This window comes from Neospora caninum, chromosome X (assembly GCF_000208865.1).
Source record: "Neospora caninum Liverpool complete genome, chromosome X".
NCBI classification, from domain to species: domain Eukaryota; phylum Apicomplexa; class Conoidasida; order Eucoccidiorida; family Sarcocystidae; genus Neospora; species Neospora caninum.
Window position 1 is genome coordinate 3,713,332 of NC_018396.1, and position 18,253 is coordinate 3,731,584.

At 52.1% G+C, this 18,253-nt stretch overlaps 3 protein-coding genes and 1 non-coding gene across 4 annotated transcripts; 1 reads left to right on the forward strand and 3 right to left on the reverse strand.

Annotated features, from left to right (window-relative positions):
• Positions 1 to 43: 43 nt before the first annotated feature.
• Positions 44 to 4,129, reverse strand: NCLIV_049120 (conserved hypothetical protein; the record flags this gene model as incomplete). The annotated part of the gene is made up of 6 exons (XM_003884464.1): positions 44 to 113; positions 1,229 to 1,282; positions 1,813 to 2,066; positions 2,248 to 2,498; positions 3,054 to 3,315; positions 3,974 to 4,129. 6 exons carry the CDS (start codon positions 4,127 to 4,129, stop codon positions 44 to 46), a joined length of 1,047 nt encoding a protein of 348 aa, XP_003884513.1.
• Positions 4,130 to 5,479: 1,350 nt separating this feature from the next.
• On the forward strand, positions 5,480 to 9,528 carry NCLIV_049130 (putative XPG N-terminal domain containing protein; the record flags this gene model as incomplete). Its single annotated transcript, XM_003884465.1, has 5 exons — positions 5,480 to 6,261; positions 6,763 to 7,070; positions 7,361 to 7,797; positions 8,302 to 8,625; positions 9,118 to 9,528. The coding sequence occupies 5 exons, from the start codon at positions 5,480 to 5,482 to the stop codon at positions 9,526 to 9,528; spliced, it is 2,262 nt and encodes a 753-aa protein (XP_003884514.1).
• Positions 9,529 to 12,051: 2,523 nt separating this feature from the next.
• NCLIV_049140 (hypothetical protein) lies at positions 12,052 to 14,787 on the reverse strand (the record flags this gene model as incomplete). The annotated part of the gene is made up of 4 exons (XM_003884466.1): positions 12,052 to 12,123; positions 12,248 to 12,335; positions 12,990 to 14,083; positions 14,692 to 14,787. The coding sequence occupies 4 exons, from the start codon at positions 14,785 to 14,787 to the stop codon at positions 12,052 to 12,054; spliced, it is 1,350 nt and encodes a 449-aa protein (XP_003884515.1).
• A 2,318-nt stretch (positions 14,788 to 17,105) lies between these two features.
• NCLIV_t120004 lies at positions 17,106 to 17,178 on the reverse strand. The gene has a single exon. It is a non-coding gene; the product is annotated as a tRNA-Lys (tRNA).
• Positions 17,179 to 18,253: the final 1,075 nt, after the last annotated feature.

Consider the following 18,253-nt stretch of genomic DNA (forward strand, 5'->3'; position numbering starts at 1 on the left):
CAGTGTAGGCCCGCGGCCAGTAGTCTGGTGGGACGTTGAGGACTCACGAGAGCGCGTCAAGAGTCTCAAGCACTTGAATGGCGGTCTGAAGAGTCAGCAACACCTGCCGGTCGCTGTAAAACACAGACGCACAAAGCTCCCAGTGGAAATTTAGTTCGTGCGTTGTCACGTGGTCTAGGCGGCCAGATCTGGTTTGTTTCACGGTGCGAGAAACCAGTATCCTCTTTCCTCACTTCTGTGAACGTCGACTACAAGAGGAAGCAAGACAGAAGCCATTCTTGGCATCGTTTGGGGGAATTCGCCCATATGTAACGGAGGAAATGCGTTGTTGCTGTCGACACCCCTTGAACACAAGAGTGAGGACACACAAGCGTGCCGATGGTCTCCCACTAGAAACTAGCCAAGGACCATTGCTGGCATGCATTCGCGATTTCTCCAACACAAGCTTTAAACTATTTTGTGAGCGTAGTAGACGATGGTATTGTCGGAAGCTGACGCACCCTGGAAAGCAAGTAAGCTGTGTGCTTTTTCAACGCGGTGACGAAAAACAATTGAGACACGATGGCGATTGAATAGATTCAAACTCAAAGGCAATCAGTTGATTCGAGCCGCAGACTGAAAGGAAGGGCCCGTGTCCGTCACACTAGGACGGACGCTCGTTTGCGTGGACCCTGCTGCCCTCTGGTCACTCGAACTATGTGGAGGATTTCGCGTTCGTTCTTGGGAAAACGCCGTCCGAACCTCCATAAATTGGTACGAAAACGTTTAACTTCCCAAGCGTGGGTTTCTTTGTACGCTTCGTCACTAAGCATGAACCCCGTGAGAGTGCTTATGATAAGTAGGTCAAGAGCTTTTTTTTTGGCCTAGCGTACACCCTACGGAACCCTAGGAATCATTCTTCTTAAGATCACTCCCGCAGAAAATCCACGTGCCTCCTTCCACGCAATTCGAAAAATCATCATCTACTAAATGAAACACTCAACGCTGCGTTTTTAGCGGCCTTCGGCAGCCGGCGACGGACTCTAGATTGTTCGTCCCCGAAGAATGTGTTTGTCTCTACGAGAGAAAACACCACCTATCGCCAGTGTACACTGCGGTGTGCCAGAATGTCTCGCAAAATGGATGAGCATATCCGAGCACTTCTTTCTCATCTGTACATCCCATCCCAAAATTCGTGTAACTCGTGCGGTGTTAATGTAGTCAAATCTTTGCCTCACTTCAGACATACCTTTCAACCGTGTGCACAGTGTTGTGGCTAGAGGGTGCAAGGGCGGCCGCGTAACTGGAAGACAGCACATACACGCAGGCCCATACGTAATCCGATAGAAAGGGAGGAAATAAGAATTTATCGAGTCTTGCGAGCTCGTTTCGGTCCATTCAGCAGGAAACAAAACGCACTCGCTTCGCTTCTCGACTGTTCGTGCAGTGGATGCTCCCGGCCCTGCACAGTGGAATCAACGTCACTTACGAACATGGAAGTTCCAAGGCGTCCCACCATCTCTCGGTATATGCAGTGGCTCAGATACATACACATGATATCCTTGCCGGCTTCAGATGAAATCTGCAAAACCGTTCTTAGAGACCGACATATCTGTCTACGTGGCTGATCTTTTCCCATGGAACAGAACATAAGGGGACAAAAACTATCCATATTATCCATTGACGCCAAAGCGCACAACAAAATAACGTGTCTCCATATACAGAAACGAATGCAATGTGTTTTACCATGGATTCACTTATCGCGATGCGACGCTGGCGTGCCGGAAGTGTTTCCCCGCCTGCTGATTCTGCACGTCGCTTCTCTTCACTTACCGTCGAATATTCATCAGAACCGCCGTCCGCGCCTCATTGAGAGCGTCGTCACGAGAAGGACACTCCGCGCTCACTTGTGTCCTATTTTCGCTTTCCACTCGCCGTCCACCGACCAAGCAGGAAGCGTGGCATGAGGCGGCGCGGTCGGCTGCATGCGACACCTGAACGTTCCCGTAGTTTGGCCGCCTCTCAGGGGCAGAAACGCCGCAGCGCTGAAGAGTTTGTTCTCTCCACCTCACGAGGTCTGCAGAGGCCTGTGACACACCAAAATGCAGAACTCCACTCCACCTGCATGCACGTGCCTTCATCTGCCGACGCGTGTCATCCACATACAGATCTATCAGCGACAACCACAGACTGCTCCGGCACGCGCTGCACGAAGGTCTGCGAGGCTCCGTCGCCAATACGTGCACCCAAGTCAAATCGGCCATTTACCTGGAAATACTTTTCCTTGGCAGTCAGCCTGTCTTGCACTCGATCTCGCTCATCCTCCTCGTCTTGTTTGGGTTCTGAAACACGCGCGTCGCCTCGCGGTTGACTCCCCGTCGCTCCACCAGACAGCCAGAGACTCCTGGACGCGCCTTCGTCTCTGCTAAAGGACGCCAGAGTCGATTCGATTTTCTCGCTGTCCGCTTCATCGAGGGGAATCGCCGCAACCATCTGATACTGCACACCTCGTCCGACGGCTGAGGAAGAACCGACAGCTTTTGAAGGACGGAAGTGACGGCACGAAGTGAGGGTGAAGGGGACGCGTTCGCAACGCACGCCCCAGTGGCCTTTTCGCTTGCCACGCTTTTATGCAAAGGAAGAGCCCTGTTGCTTGCTATGGATAGGCTCATACATCTAGACCTACAAATAGATGTGCAAACGTTGCCGTGTACCCGCACAGCTTCCATGAGAAACTACCTGTTCACGACTTGAGACGCTTTGTGCAATTCCCCCCTTTTATAAATACCGGAGGACCTTATAATCCATCGGTACAACCTCTCAAGTTACGCTCTCCCCTGCGTTTACGTATTCTCGCCTACGTTGACTCTCTTTACGCCCTCCTAGTACAAGCATATACATACATACATACATACAAACATACATACATACATACATACAGGTGGACGAATCATCGTGTTCTACAGGAAACGTTTTCACGCGTGAAGCGTTAAGAGCGTCTGCGTCGCTGCGCTGTTTCACATGACAGCTCGAGTCCCCGTCGGCGTGCGAAGCTGAGAAAAGCTCCCACTCACTGGGGGTAGAGGAAGCCTGCGCCTTCGTTGCAGCTGCTGAGGGTCGATATCTCCTTTCTGACTGCCGGTTCGAGCCTGTCTCTTCTCCTTCATCGATCTCGTGGTCGGCCCGTCCACACTCGCGGCCTCTTCCCTGTGCAGTGGAGGCCCGAGAAGCTTCGGCGCCAGGGCCTTCGTCCAGGACGCTGGAGGGCAAAAAGGCTTGGCAGGCGACGCAGAAAAGCTGCTGTTGCTTGTCGCGCATCAGAGGGACGCTCACACACTGGAACAAAACAGACACGCACACCCAAATGACGAAAACACTATGGACGTGCCCCCATATATATATGTATATATATATATATATATATATATATATATAAGCATATATAGTTCCTTGCGTTGCGGTTCCTACACATGTAAATATCTGCAGCAGCATAAGTTCCCGTACAGAGAGCAGCCTCCGCCACCCTTTCTGTTGACTGACCTTCTCGATATACACATATATATCTATATATATATATGTATGTAAGTGTACATACTCTTGTGTACAACATACACCCGAGTGCGCCTGCGCCTCCAAAAGCTGCACGTGTGCCTTTTATTGAGGTGCGCATGCGCACGTATCTCGACATGCGGAAACAGAAGGAGGCTGCTCTTCGGCGCGTCAAAGGATTTCGACCGTCACTACTGGATCTGCCTGTTTGCGCCACAGTTGAAAGGTATGCCGTATATCTGTATATCTCGGGGGGCCGCATTCCCCTCTAATTTTAAGTTCGCTATCGAACCCCGCGGCTGGTCTCAACGACTCAGCGCCTAGCTGCCTAGCCGGTACATCTACGGTGTATCTGTGGATGCAGATCTCTGCGCACAGCTGCGTGTCCAGTTACCACACAAAAAGTCTCAGTTGTTTCGCTACTGTTTCTCATGTGAGAGCGCACCTGAGGGCATGTGTCGCCGAGCATAGTCCACCCCATGAGCAACTTCTCAGCGAGACCCTCGCTCGCCGTTTGCACTTGCTCCTCGCCGGCTTGGCGTCTCTTCTCTGCAAGACTGCCGCTCGCAGACGTCCCTTCCTGTGCAGCGCGCGTACCCATCTTTTGCTGGCGGCGACGGAGCAGGGAGGAGGCCACCAGGCGAGGACGAAGCGAAGACGGGACCAGATCAAAAGTCCGATAGAGACGGAGAGCGAAGGAAAATAGACGGAGGAATTCGAAGCACGTCCTCTTGAAAAAACTGGACGCTGAGACCCCAGAGAGGTCCAGTTTTTGGCGCCTCTCGGTTGAGCGTGTTGTGTGTCTCCAGTCGCCACAAAGAAAGATTGACTAGCAGGGAGCGGCGGATGAAGCGACACCGAAGCGGAGCCTCTGCGGTATCTTCCCTACAAAATACATCCAAAAAGTTGACAAAGCTGGGAGAGAAAAGAATTCTCTCTCGAAGCGAGCGGCGTGCTTTTCGCCTCTCCTAGCACACTCCGCGTTCGCGGCGCGGTGAGAGGCGGGTGTCAACGGAAGCCCGGAAAACACGTGTCCTGGGTCAGGGGAGACGGCTCTCAGCCTGATCCGCAGCAGACTAAAGATGCGAAGGAAACGTCCGTTTTGCTAGAACAGCTGTGACAGACAGACTGGGAAACCCGGAGGACGCACTGCAGCGGACGAGAGAAACCGGAGAGACATACAGCACGAGAACGAGTGGGACGGCGCTACTGTGCTCCTACTGTTCGCGCCCCCCTCAACTGCCCTACGGACCTCGTCCGTTGAAACTGTAACGCAGCCGCGGCCTCTCCGCTTCGTTTTCTTCATTTCTGCCGTTCTTTCCTGGAATAAAAGATCCGCAGACTGTCGACGGCCGAGGACGCAGAGGGCGACCAAGAGGGCGGGCCGCAATTCTTTCCCAGGCGAAACAGGACGCTTGTGCTTCGGCACAGTTGAAAGGGAAGGGACGTCTCCGTTGTTTTTTTCTGTTCTAGGAAGGCAGGAAAAGCACGAAGAAAAGACTGTCTTCTTCCGCTGAGTCTTAGAGCTCTTTCTAGGCCGTCAGTCCCTTCCTTTGCTGCCCTTCTCTTCGTCTCTCGTGTCTGTTCTCTCGGCCTGGGAGGTTCGGGTTGCACGCAACCCTCAAAGTGTCTGTGCTGACAGGGGAAACAGTTGCCGTTTGGGGCTTTTCGTTTTCTTTTCTGTTTCGAGGCTCGCCTCTCTTTTTCTTCCGCAGTTCCCCGGGGGAACCTGCCGACAGCATCCGACCCACCAACGGTGTATTCGCAAAACCCGGCGCCGCCGCGAGACTGTGCCCGCCCAGCTCGGCGTTTTTCCCCGTCGCTTCGCGCGTTTCACCGGAAAATTTTTCTGTCTCCCGCGCTTCCGTGTTGTGCCTCGCGAGTCTGCGCGTCGTCGAAGCGATCGGCCAAGATGAGGGTGCGGCACTTGCAAACCTACCTGTCGGAGAACATGCTTCTCCGGCAGGGGAAGATTGAGGCGTTAACGGACATGCGTCTCGGCGTGGACGCAGTCTTTTGGCTGCGTTCGCTGGCGAGTTTGAAGGATCCCCTTGCAGAGGCGATTGGCGGCCTCCCCCCCTCTCTGTTTGCTGTGTTGTCGCAGCAAGTCGCGCTGTTCAAGGAGCACAAGATCCCGACCTTCTTCGTGTTTCAGGGCCTGCAGCCTCGCTCCCACACGCTGTTCTCCTCGCAGATCCACCAACAGATCGACGAGGGCTGGGTGTTGTATGCCCACGGCGGCGGACAAGTGGCGCTCTCCAAGTTCGCCCATGCGACCAGCCGCATCAACTCGGACTTGGTTCACTTCTCCTTCCACTTTCTGAAGAGCAAAGGCTGCGAGTGCTTCCAGGCGCCCTTCTTCGCCACTGCGCAGCTCGCCTACTTCGCCGAACAGAACTTCCTCGACGCGATCTTCGGCCCGCCGTCCCTGCTCCTCTTTGGCGTCCCGCGCGTCATCGTCAACATCGACTGGGCCAGAGGCACCTTCGACTGGGTAGAACTCGAGCAACTCCTCACGACGTGGAATGTCACGAAGGAGCAGTTCATGGACGCCTGTCTCCTTGCCGGGACCGAGTATTGCCTCACCTTCCCCTATCTGAACCTCTCGCAGTTCCACCAAGGCCGCGCTCAGTTCTCCTTCGGCACTGCCATCGACTTCGTCAAGCAGGCGCCCCTCGTCTCCTACATGCAACACTTCCCCAACGAAGAAATGAAGCAGGACCATGTCGACGGGTAAGAACGACGCAAAACGGCCACTGCGGACCGAAGAGCGAAGTGCTCCTGGGAGCAGGTAGCCCTCAACTCCGACGCTTGCCCGCTCACAGGCATCCCCAGACCTATCGGCCGTGTGCATATCCTCGCACGCCCACGTTCACCTCTCGTGCTTCTTTCGGCCTCTCAGGGGGTGCTCACGGCCATATCTGTCTATCTCTATCTATCTCTATCTATATCTATCTCTATCTATCTCTATCTATCTCTATCTATCTATCTCTACTTCAGTTGCATCTTGTCTCCGTTGCTTGACCTGGGATGTCCAACTGGATATGGCCGTTTGAACTGGGGCAGCGTCATGGCTTTCCACCGCGTGTCGACCCCTGGGCCGTGTGTTCCCACGCTTCTGACAGTGTCCGAGCGTCTCTCTTGATTGGTTTCGTCCGAGGCCGTTTCCCTTGTTGGGCTGTTGCGGATGCGCTTGTTCCGGTTCTGCATGTTTTTGGTTTCCTTTCCCCTCAGGTACTGCGTCTGCAAGACACTTCTCCAGTACCCTCTGGTTATTCAATTGTCGGCTACCGTGGGGCCCTTCGTGTCGAGTTCGGCCGGCTCGAATCAGCGCTCGGTTCTTCCTCGCGACTTCCACCGCATTGTTGGCCACCGTCTCCCCTTTGCTGTCTACTTCTTGATGGCTCAAGGCATCCTCTCCCGCAAGCTGCCTTCAGTCCTTGCACTCGGCGAGTGGATGGACTTCTCTCACCCCTGCGTGGACTCCATTGAGTATCGCGACCTTCTCACCGACGTCAGAGAGTACCGGTGTCGAGCGCTAGGTAAACGAGGAGGCGCGTTTCGACAGGGGAAGATCACACACGCACACGCACCGCTGTACCGGTTTCTGCATCGGTAAACTTTTTGTGTGGCTTTATCGGTGCCTGCTTGGTGCTTGAAGCGCGGCTTTGGCCGCGAGAAAAAATACAGAGTCCGAACGTCGAAAACGCTACAGAGGCTGACGCCAGATCCTCGGACAGCTGCTTGCCGGACGTGCGCGCACAAACTTTGCACGTCTGTGGCGTTCCACCTGCCTCGGCATTTTCCCGTGGATGTTTCCCGGTGTTTGCAGGATTGATCGCTATGCGTCTCCACGAGGACTACCGAACGCGGAGCATCCGTTTCAGTCGGTACACCTGCTCACTCTCAGCACGGGGGGACAGCGAGGTGGAGTCGCTTCCGCCCAAGATCGACGGGACCGTTGCGCGGTGCTGGCTGATCGATGCAGAGAGCGTGCAGAAGGAGATGCGGCGGCAAAACTGCACGAAAATCGATCTGAAATTCTGTCTTAACTGGCACACCCATGCACAGGAAAATGGGGTTGCCCTCTTCGACGAGCGCGCAGACTACCTGGCGGAAAATGCGCCCCCGGCGATCAACCAGCAGGACTCGCAGAGTGTCCTCGCCCTCGTTCACTTCATGCTGCTTGACAACTTGAGTTACTTCACGGAGCAAGGCGAAACCACGGTCTTCGGCTCGGCCTTGATGAACTCACCCAGCGAACTGCAGGTCAGCAACGGACGCAGGGGAGAGCTCGAGCATGCGTTTATGAACGGGGGGAAACCTGCAGACCAGAAGAAAGCGTGCACCCCGAGTGGAAACAGATGCGTGCAGCCACAAACCTAGATACCCATGTTTGTGGAAGACGCTCGATGTGTCGTCTCGCGGTGCGTGACCGGCCCCAGGTTGCCTCCGAGTTCAGGTCGTGCGTGTCCCGGTGGGTGAAGGCGAGATGTGGCTGCTCGGACAGCCACCCGAGACTCTGACTCGTCCCATGTTCGTCTCGGCTCTTTCTGGCGGGGCTCATGCAGCCAAAGCTTCGTGTGTCCTTGAACTGTTGGAATGCGACCGACTGACACTTGAACTGTATACTGGGTCCGTACGCAGGACAGGCGAGTCGCTTCCGCTGAAGGGTTCTTTGGAAAGTTTTCAAGCGGTGCGTTGGGAGTCGCTGTGGCGACGCACCGCAGTTGCAGGTGGCGAGTCCGACACGTTTTCTGCTGTTCTTTTCAGGAAGATGTTCTGTTCGTTCTCGAACTCCTCAAGTTTGGGCTGTTGACAGGGGACGTGTTGGAAGCCCCGAAAGATCGTCCTCATCCGGCAGGCGTGCAACTCCTGCGTCGTCCTGACACTCCCGCAGAGAAGCGGCGAAGCATTCTTCTTCTGTCGCGAGTTTGTTCCCTGTACCCCATGCGCCTGCATGCGGGAAGCCACTGGCAGGGGGACGTCGATTTCGACTTGGCTGCTTACTCGTCGATTATCAAAATCTTGAAGCGTTCTCTGAGACAGCTTACAGAGGCATGCCTCGCGAGTCTCCTGCTGAGAGACATCACGAAGGTGAGCAGCGCCGAGGGGTGGAAAAGGGATGCGAAGAGCGCGTGCGTCCTGAGCTGGGTCTTTGGGCAGTAACTACAGAATAGAACATGTTCGGTCGCGGCCAGAGGCGCCTCTTTGCCCGTCCGTGTGGTGGTCTGCGCTTGCAGAGTTGTGGAGGGTCTCGTCCCGCTCGGCCGGTTCGTGCATGTCTTCATGATCATACGCGTCGATGCCGCTGTGTGAAGTGGGCCTTGATGACGCACTCGTCTCACTGCCAGCGCTACCCCGGCGGTTTCCAGGGATTATCTCTGCCGACGTAGGCATCGCCTATATGTGGTGCCTTGTTTTCCCGTACCAGGACATGTAACTACTTATCTCTCTCTGCCTGTGCCTCTTTCTCTATGGCTATTTACCTATCTTTCCACTTCGTTTCCTGTGTCACAGAGAAGACTGACCGCCGGCTTTTTTAAGAAAGACATCGGTTTTGTTTTGCTTCGTGCGTGTGTCCTTCAGGTGAGACAGCTTCCCGAAGGGTACTTTAGTCCTCTTCAGCCGAGGCTCCCGTGCTTCTTGCTTCCGCGAAACTGCATGGGCATCGTCATGAAATTCTTCCTGGAATATGTGCCGATGGAAGGACCTGTAGCCGCTTCTGCGCCCCTCCCGTCTTCTTCCATCCCGCAAAATTCCCCTCTTGGGAAATTTGAGGCCTGCGTGCGCATGTGGTATCCCTGCTGCGAAAACCCATTAAGTGATCTCTGCAAAACAGTCTTGTTCTGGCACGAAATTGCAAATATGATCAACCAGTTAAATTCCTCGATCGACGTTAGTGAATTGAAGGAGGACGTGGATGCAGCGACAGATTTCTTGATGAGACAGTGCCGGCTTGTCGGACTTGATACTCATCCCGACTTCCCACGTCTGTAGGCTGAGGGGGGGGTTGTACTGGTGTTTGCATGCATGTGTAGACATGGATGCCTTATGTTAGTAAATTTTTCTGTACGAGATTCCCGTCTCTATGCTTGGCAGGGGACTCGCCGATGTGTGCATGGATACTGGTTATCGTCTTCACTTCTATATCGTATATGCACATGCAGAACAACAGCAGGACGGGGAGGCACCGACTTTGTGCTTGACATATTTGTGGTTCGTGGGCCTGGGTGCTTACCCCGAGTTTCTCATCTTATGAAGCAGTTGGGGCCTTTGGCTGTGTGTTCTACGTATTAATTTGCACACGAGTGGTTCCGTTTTCATGCTCTCATGTGTGCACGCTTTTTTGAATGCTTATATTCATCCCCGATACATGCATATGCGTATTCGTATCCCCCTGTTCATTTCTGTTCCTCCACCCGTTTACATATATGCATGTATAGTTCATACGTCGCATCTGCGTGTCGAGTGCCTTTCGACTAGGGAGCGTGAAGAAGACGGTGCCGAGACTGTAGCAAGCGGTAGCAGCGATATAACGTATGACTTTGATAGGTAATTGTGAACTTGAAACTTCCCCCTCCCCCTCGCGGCTGCGTTACTGTGCCACTCCTCGCTCTCTGTAGTGTCGAGCTCCGTGTGCTGTGTGACGAATCAGACCAGCGATGCACGCTTCAGTGGTTCGTTTAAGGAGGGAGGAAAATGTAGAGACTTGGGCGGGACACCAACCCACCAATTAATAACTGTATTCGTAGAACAGATTCTTTCACGCGGTAACACCAACTGGGTGTTACACGCCTTGACCGACCTCACGAGAGGACTGGGTCTTTTTGGAGGCTCTGAATCGGTTACAGTAGTCGGCCTACGGCCAAGCACGTCCTTTCAAAGACACCCCTACTGTTACCTCAGGGTGTTGCAAGCGGTGAACACGTGAGCACAAGAACACAAGAAACAGAAGTGGACCCGACAAAGCTCGTCGCCATCGAGTTGTCGACTTATCTCTGGCACGCGTATACCAGCCTTAAGCTGCTCATCTCCCATGACGCGAAGTTTTGCAAGTGTCAGTATCTTAATCGCGAACCACAAGACGCTCGAGGAGCTACCCTTTATAGGTCGAAGGATGTAGCATCTAAAGATTAAACGCAGTTCCTTTTGAGGCGTTATTCGCCGGTTTCTTCCCGGCTCCACGCCCACAACGAATTCGCTTTGATATGTGAAACTTTTGGTAACGCGGCGTAAAACCCTTTGCGTGCGGCGGACATATGCTGAAACAGTCACAAGAGGGACACAGAAAATGAAGCGAACAGGGACACAGTCGCGCTTTTGCGTTTGGCCAGCCTTGCCGGTCGGAGTCCCCGGTCAGTGTCGCTTTCTCCACTGACGTCCGGGAAAGCACAAAGGACCTCGGCCTATATTTGGAGACAAATTTAAAATAACCTGTGCATATATATATATATATATATATATACATACATACAAATTTAGTTCGAAGCGAATTGTCATGTGACCCATTGCTGTGTAGCTTTACTGTGCCGTTTACCACGGCTGGAATTGCCTCGCGAGCGGGAGAACGTCGGCACCTTCTACACACGGACCGAACCCGCCTCATCTCGTAAAAGGGTGACGCTGCAATGACAAAACGTGTTTTGATACGTGACGTAGAGGATCGCCTCAAATGCACTGCTATGAGTCTCCTCATTTGCGCATATCTGAAGTACTGTTAGCTTTACTCGATGAGGTGGACACTACTTTTGTCAACAGCCTAAGCCATCACTAGAAGGCGTCGCCCATACGTGTACATAGGCGCATCGGTACGCATGCCTGAACATTTCCGGTTTTTGAAATATTACCTTTCGTCGTTCAAAAAACACCAGGTGTTCTGTCCGAATGCCTGTGGTGCGTCTATTAGAGTTCCGCAGATGATGGACCTTCAAAGCCAAAAGCTCGTAGGTTTTGCCTTGTAAGGGGCGTTGCTCAGGGGACTATGGGCATGTTAGTCCATTCTTGCCATCTAAAACCTAGCCAGCAGTGGTATCCTGTGGCTGCTTGCACGCAAAATCTTTACAGTGTCTCTCCCTGAGCAGACCGCCTACTGCTGGTAACACGAATCACCGATGACGGCATTCTTACGAACACACGAGAACTTCGGGATGAGAGGAGGGAAGCCTTAGAAAGATGAGTTTTTCCGGTTAACGACTGTAAAACATCAGGACGACTGACGCAGCCGGACCGATGGGTTGTGCAACAAACTGAGGACTGTATACGAAACACTCGCTTGCAGGGAAAAGTCAGTACAAACTGTATTTCCATATTAGGAGTGATTTTCGAATGAGACTGGGCGAATACTTCTCTAGAGGGGATGGGGCGTAAGCAGATCTCCAGATGCGACGAAAAAATCTTGTGTCCCGCTTTCTTTGAACGTTATCCTCGCGACGGGCCTTTCAAATCATTCTGCATCACGAAGATGATGGTGGAATCCTGTATGGCTTCGTTTGAAGAGTAGAGGGATGGCGAATGCCTTCGTCACTCGGCGCCTTCGCCTTCGGCAACTCCTTCTTCATCGTCAAATTCCCCCTCCTCTTCGGCAGTGGCATCCTACAGAACACAGAGAGAAAGCAAGAATAGGAGCTGTGCCAGAAAAAGAAAGAAGTGGCTGCGTTTCGGTCTTCAAGCAGAAAAGCTACGTCGCGAATAGCATAAGCCTTCGGAGGCCCCTTACCTGGTACTGCTGGTATTCAGAAACCAAGTCATTCATGTTTGACTCGGCTTCTGTAAACTCCATCTCATCCATGCCCTCTCCAGTGTACCTGAGGCGTTAAGAACAGTCGACACCAAATGCCCAGGAAGGCATTGGGGACGCCCCTGTTTTACATCGTATCAATCGGACTGGCTTTTTATGGTACAGCAGAGTTACTTTACACTACGAACAGCTACCGTAATAGAGGCTACCTGAAGTCTGCTCTATCTGACACTGCCTTTCTACATTTCTTCCAGCCTATCTGTGTATCTCTACCAATGTTAATTTGGCCACATCTCTACAATTGACCATGTCTGGGTAGGTGTGTGTTTGAGATCGCAATTTGCCAGAGATCGCGTCTGGATGGGCAGTTCCCTGAGAAGAAACTTCTTAACATCTTCGATCTGCTGTTTACGCTAGCATTGCAAGTACGTACATAATGTCAAAAGAATAACTGGGCACATCTGTGTATCTACGTCCGCAATATCTGTATTTCCCCATACGTTTCTCCTGTGCTACAGTGCCAGATTAACGTTGATGCAGTAAGCAAGGGTGTGACAGAAGTAAGGGTACAGTCAGACTCAACCTGAACGAATGTGCTGTAACGCTAGTCAAAGTATCGACTGTAAAGCATCCAGTCAAATCGCGTGCCGCAGGCAAGAAAGGTACAAGCGAGCTAACGTGTGGCCCGTCCATTTCCGTTTTTCTTTTCGTCCTTTCTTACCAATGTAAGAAAGCCTTCCTTCGGAACATAGCGGTGAATTGTTCCGAAACGCGTTTGAACATCTCTTGAATTGCCGTCGAGTTTCCGACAAAAGTGACAGACATCTTGAGACCTTTAGGTGGGATATCGCATACGCTGGACTTCATGTTATTGGGAATCCACTCGACAAAGTAAGAGGAGTTCTTATTCTGCACGTTCAGCATTTGTTCGTCCACTTCTTTTGTGGACATTCGGCCACGGAACATGGCACACGCAGTCAGATAGCGGCCGTGTCGCGGGTCCGATGCACACATCATGTTCTTTGCATCGAACATTTGCTGCGTCAGCTCGGGAACAGTTAAAGCTCTGTATTGCTGACTCCCGCGACTCGTGAGAGGTGCAAATCCGATAAGGAAAAAGTGGAGGCGAGGGAACGGAATGAGGTTGACGGCAAGTTTCCTCAAGTCGCTGTTCAGTTGACCGGGGAACCGAAGAGAACATGTCACACCGGACATGGCAGCGCTAACGAGGTGGTTCAGATCCCCATACGTGGGCGTTGTCAGCTTCAGTGTTCGAAAGCAAATGTCGTACAGCGCTTCGTTATCGATCACTTGCACTTCGTCTGCATTCTCCACCAGCTGGTGGACAGACAGTGTTGCGTTGTAGGGCTCCACGACTGTATCAGACACTTTGGGCGACGGAAACACACTAAACGTCTCCATGATGCGGTCGGGGTATTCCTCACGGACTTTACTGATTAAGAGAGTGCCCATACCACTGCCTGTGCCTCCCCCTAAGCTGTGTGTGATCTGAAAGCCCTGTAGACAGTCACAGCCTTCAGCTTCTTTACGGACAATGTCGAGCACAGAATCAATCAGTTCGGCACCTTCAGTGTAGTGACCTTTGGCCCAGTTGTTGCCCGCTCCAGTCTGACCGAAGACGAAATTATCTGGACGAAAGAGCTGACCGAAGGGCCCCGCTCTCACGCTGTCCATGGTGCCTGGCTCGAGATCCATCAGAATGGCGCGAGGGACAAAGCGCCCACCAGTCGCCTCATTGTAAAACACGTTTACGCGTTCCAGTTGCAGATCACTGTCGCCATTGTACGTCCCGGTCTGCAAGGGTAAATAGCAGTAACAAGTGTCCAGGGTCAGTCCTTACGAGTATGCGCCTCAGTTACCGACCACGCGAACGAAAAGCGCGAACGGCCTGCGGCCTCTCATGGTTACAATAAACGCGAAGCATGTATGACATGGTATGCTAGGACTCTCGGCAAAGATGATAGCTATGTGCATGGGGAACTGTTGTGGAGAGCGTGTTTCGAGCGCCTGTCGGGCAGGCGACGATGTGAACGCAATTCCTACTCTGCCCCAGTGCTTCAGCAATGCTACGAAAAAGTGGGTGTTGCGACAGAAAAGGTCGGGTTATATATCCGCCTCTGGGGAAATTGTTCAGTGCAAGATAATGTCCCGTTGAAGGTTTACAATTTCTGTGTCGCTCCTGCCGCCGTCCACGCTTGCACTCCCCCAACCTGAAAAAGGCTATGCAGCACAGTTTCGTTGGGTATCCAATCCAGTGGGCTGCCTTGGGAATTGAAACTAACCCACAATTCAACCCTGTATTATTTAACTCAGATAATTAGTGTTAGGTTTGATATTCTGTACCAACCGATGAAACACCGTGACGTCTACTTGTTACGTATCGTTTTAATCCGAGGGCTTACAGGGTCGATTCCATGTTCGTCCGAAATTACTTCCCAGAACTTGGCACCGATTTGGTTGCCACATTGTCCTCCCTGAATGTGTACAATTTCTCTCATCTTGGTCAGATACGAGCGTGTTTGCGAACGAGTGGAGGCAGAGGTAATCTTTGTTGTTTGTTGCCAGAAAACAGGGCAGTGTCGTCACCTGGTCTCCACGGGAGATAGGAACGCTTACACCCACATCAGTTTACGCGTATGTATGTATGGAGAAGCTCTAGTTTTCGAAAACGTGACCGTCATAACGTAAGAACAGCTGTCGTGCACTGAACAAAGACTGAACCCTTCAGTGTTTAGGGGAAACGGTCACCCTTTGTGAGGGCTCTTGAACGATTTTCCTGTAAAAGGCCCACATATTGGAGTACCCACAAGCAGCACTGAACTCCCCACAGAGGGGCAGATGCGGGGACCGCCAGACAGTCCAGCCGCCCGGTACCAACTACAGGAACTGGCAGGTAGCTGCTGAGTTATTGCGACTCTCCGAAGAATAGTAAAATTAGAAGTGGTGCGGCACTGGCGATTCGGGGACTTCTAGAAGGTGGCAAAAACAGCACAGACTCAACGTGCCGAAGGGCTCTTTCTGCTGGTCTCTCCTCAAAGGCAATAGCCCACAGCATTTTTGAGGAAGTTGTCGAGCCAAGGGAGGTTTCGGAGGCTCTGGGAGCGTTTATCTTGTTTGTGAGTGTATGCTTGCGAGCAATTCATGATTTATGTCGAAAACGCTGAAAAAAGAGGGAGTACAGTTGTCCAATAAAAAAACGTCACTCGTATTCTTTCTTCATGAAGAAGACATGCTCTCACTGAAACTTGAGGAAACCAAAAAGTATGAGCGCAACAACAACATCATTTCCTGTTTGGGTGAGATGCTCGCTTCCAAAAATTCCACGCTCGCTCTCCTTCAATTCGTCACAAGAAAACCGGAACGGCAACACCGCTTCCTAACTGGCGCAAAACTGTTGCCTGGCAGGAATCATTCCATGAGAGATCCTTTTCAGAGTTCGAATCATGCTCCATTTCCTGGTTTGATACACAGATCCAACAGGTTACTGCTTTTCCTCGATCAGTCTTCCTGGGATGAGCAAACGTCTCCTACTCGTCTAATACTAACAGTCAATCGAGACAGAGGAACAACCAGGAGCTCTGTACTTTCGCCTTCATAACCTTGGTCAGCAGGGTATTGCGCATCGTTCATCCATTCTGCTACACGAAGAAACCTCCTTCCGGCGGAAAAGTATTAGGTTGTAGTCTCCACTAATACCTCGAGTATCACTGCTGCTCCAGCTGAGGCGCGCAGTACTGAGACCAGTCTCCACCTGCTTTCACAGGTGTCCCACATCTCCCGAATGCCGCGCACGCATGTACACTCACCTTTGTTTGTCGCCGCTTTAGTTTCCGGTTAAAACCTTTTACGACAACCGAAAAACTGTCCTATCTCTCGATGCAAAGACTCCCTTTTTACTTTCAAGAGTTCGCCACGATTAGCGCGAGAATGTGCGTGAGCAGCGTCACTGCAGCGCAGATTCAGTGACAAGCCCAGGGGTTTGGAAGAAACCCGACTAATGAAAGGGCAGATGCCCTCTTTCGGCAACAGCATATATGCATAAACGAGTCCTGTCTTTTGTCGCCAGGACGACCGTTGGGCAGAAGATCGTTGGCTTCATGACGGATATCTAATAGCTCAAATCCCGTGTCACATGAATCTATACAGTTGGTGTTTTGAAATATACACAGGTCGACTCGTGCCCTGGATAGCCGAATGTACTTCAATTCAAGTCTCGAAATTGCCGCCGTACGTGATGAGACGCAACCTCTCCGCGTTTAAGATCAGTCTCTCGCACACAGCTTTTCGGCAGCAGCTTTTACGTTACAGTACCAACGTTCTGCAGCAATTCGATGAAGGCCGCTGGTGTGCAACGAAGTAACATATCTCACACTGTAGCTTTTACTTCCAAACCTTTGGCAAACTTAGTCGTTTCCCTACAGTAGAATAGACTCCCCAGGCTGGCGCATCATCACACGCCTAAACCGTCGAACGCACTGTGGCGGTCGTCCTCTCGACATGCACCATTCTGTTGTTCTGGTAGGATCCCTAGTCAAGGCATGGAGATGAAGAGTGTGTTGCAATTTCAAAAATCAAAGGTACAGAGGCAGGCATGTTGGGCGTTCGTATTACGTGAGCGCACATGCAATGTTGCCCGTGGTGGGAGCGGCAGCGGCACCTTGGTGTACCTGAACGAGCACAAAAGAACGCGGCCTGTTAACACACAGGCACGACCATCTGCGTGCACTCCGGGTGAATTTGCCGTGTCTCGAGTCGTAACCCTTGGAAGAGGAAGGACCAAACCGATAGACACGACTTTAACGTTACGAAAACACCAAGCCTCCTAGGGGGCTCGAACCCCTGACCACCAGCTTAAAAGGCTGGCGCTCTACCGACTGAGCTAAAGAGGCTGCCTATCTACGCTCCGTGAAACACACGAACGCGAGTGGAGGGAGAGGAAAGGAAAAAAAAAAAGCAGTTGGATGCATTCTCGAACAAACCTAAAAATATTCTTCGTTTGCTACATCCGCCTTTTGGTCGCGCCGATAGATGATGCATGTCCCCTTTTTGCATTTGCGTCTTTCTCTGTGGCACCCTTACACCGTGTTGGAGTTCCGGTTCCGCGCGTCGTGTGTCAGAGACGTGGACGCGGCCAAATTTTGTGGAGGCGGCCGCTACGGGGTAAGCGGCAGGATAACGGGCATGCAGTTCTATAGACTAGGCGGATAGTTCGGTCTAAATGTGGTGTTGTGCAGCCGAGATGGAGGCAAGCTTGGTCAGTGCCACCATCTGCCAAAGGCTGTGTGGGACGTATGAAGACTTTCGTTCACAGATACTATCGGACGTTAATAGTGTGTAAGACATTCAGAAGAAAGCACAACAGGGGACGGCGAACGGAGAGACCGTGGAGGTGGAGGCAGGGGAAACAGAGAGGCGAGCCGTGCTTTAACTGCGTGTCGCAGCGTGTTTGTTTGTGCTTCTATCTTTCTTTTTGTCGACAGGTAACATGATTCCTCCCGTGTTTTCACCGAACTATCGAATAGCCTAGAGAGAACTCTTGTCTGCGCCATAACCCGTGGCCTGCATTTCGTAGAGCACAACAGGAGTGCAAGCGGTAGACGACACGCTCTTCCCCTTCCCCCTCACTTCCCTCCCGTATTTTCCCCGTTGATCTTCCGTACTTGCTCTTACCATATTCACCGGAGGCCCTGCTCAAAAAATGGCCGATGTCTCACACCTCTGTAACCTTTTTTGGCCTCGCCACTCGAAATCAAAACATACCTTGTAAATTCACGGGTTTGTTTTCTTCGTTGAAACGGCGGGATTAGCTGGACGGTGTTCCTAAAAGACCCGTGTGCGTATGGCTTTCATTGTAGGTGGAGTGCGTGTCTTTACTGCCTGTTTTTTGCCACAGAAGACAGGCGCCGAATCGTGCTGAAATAACGACATAGATGCGTATATCCTCGAGAGGAAAACGTGTAGAAC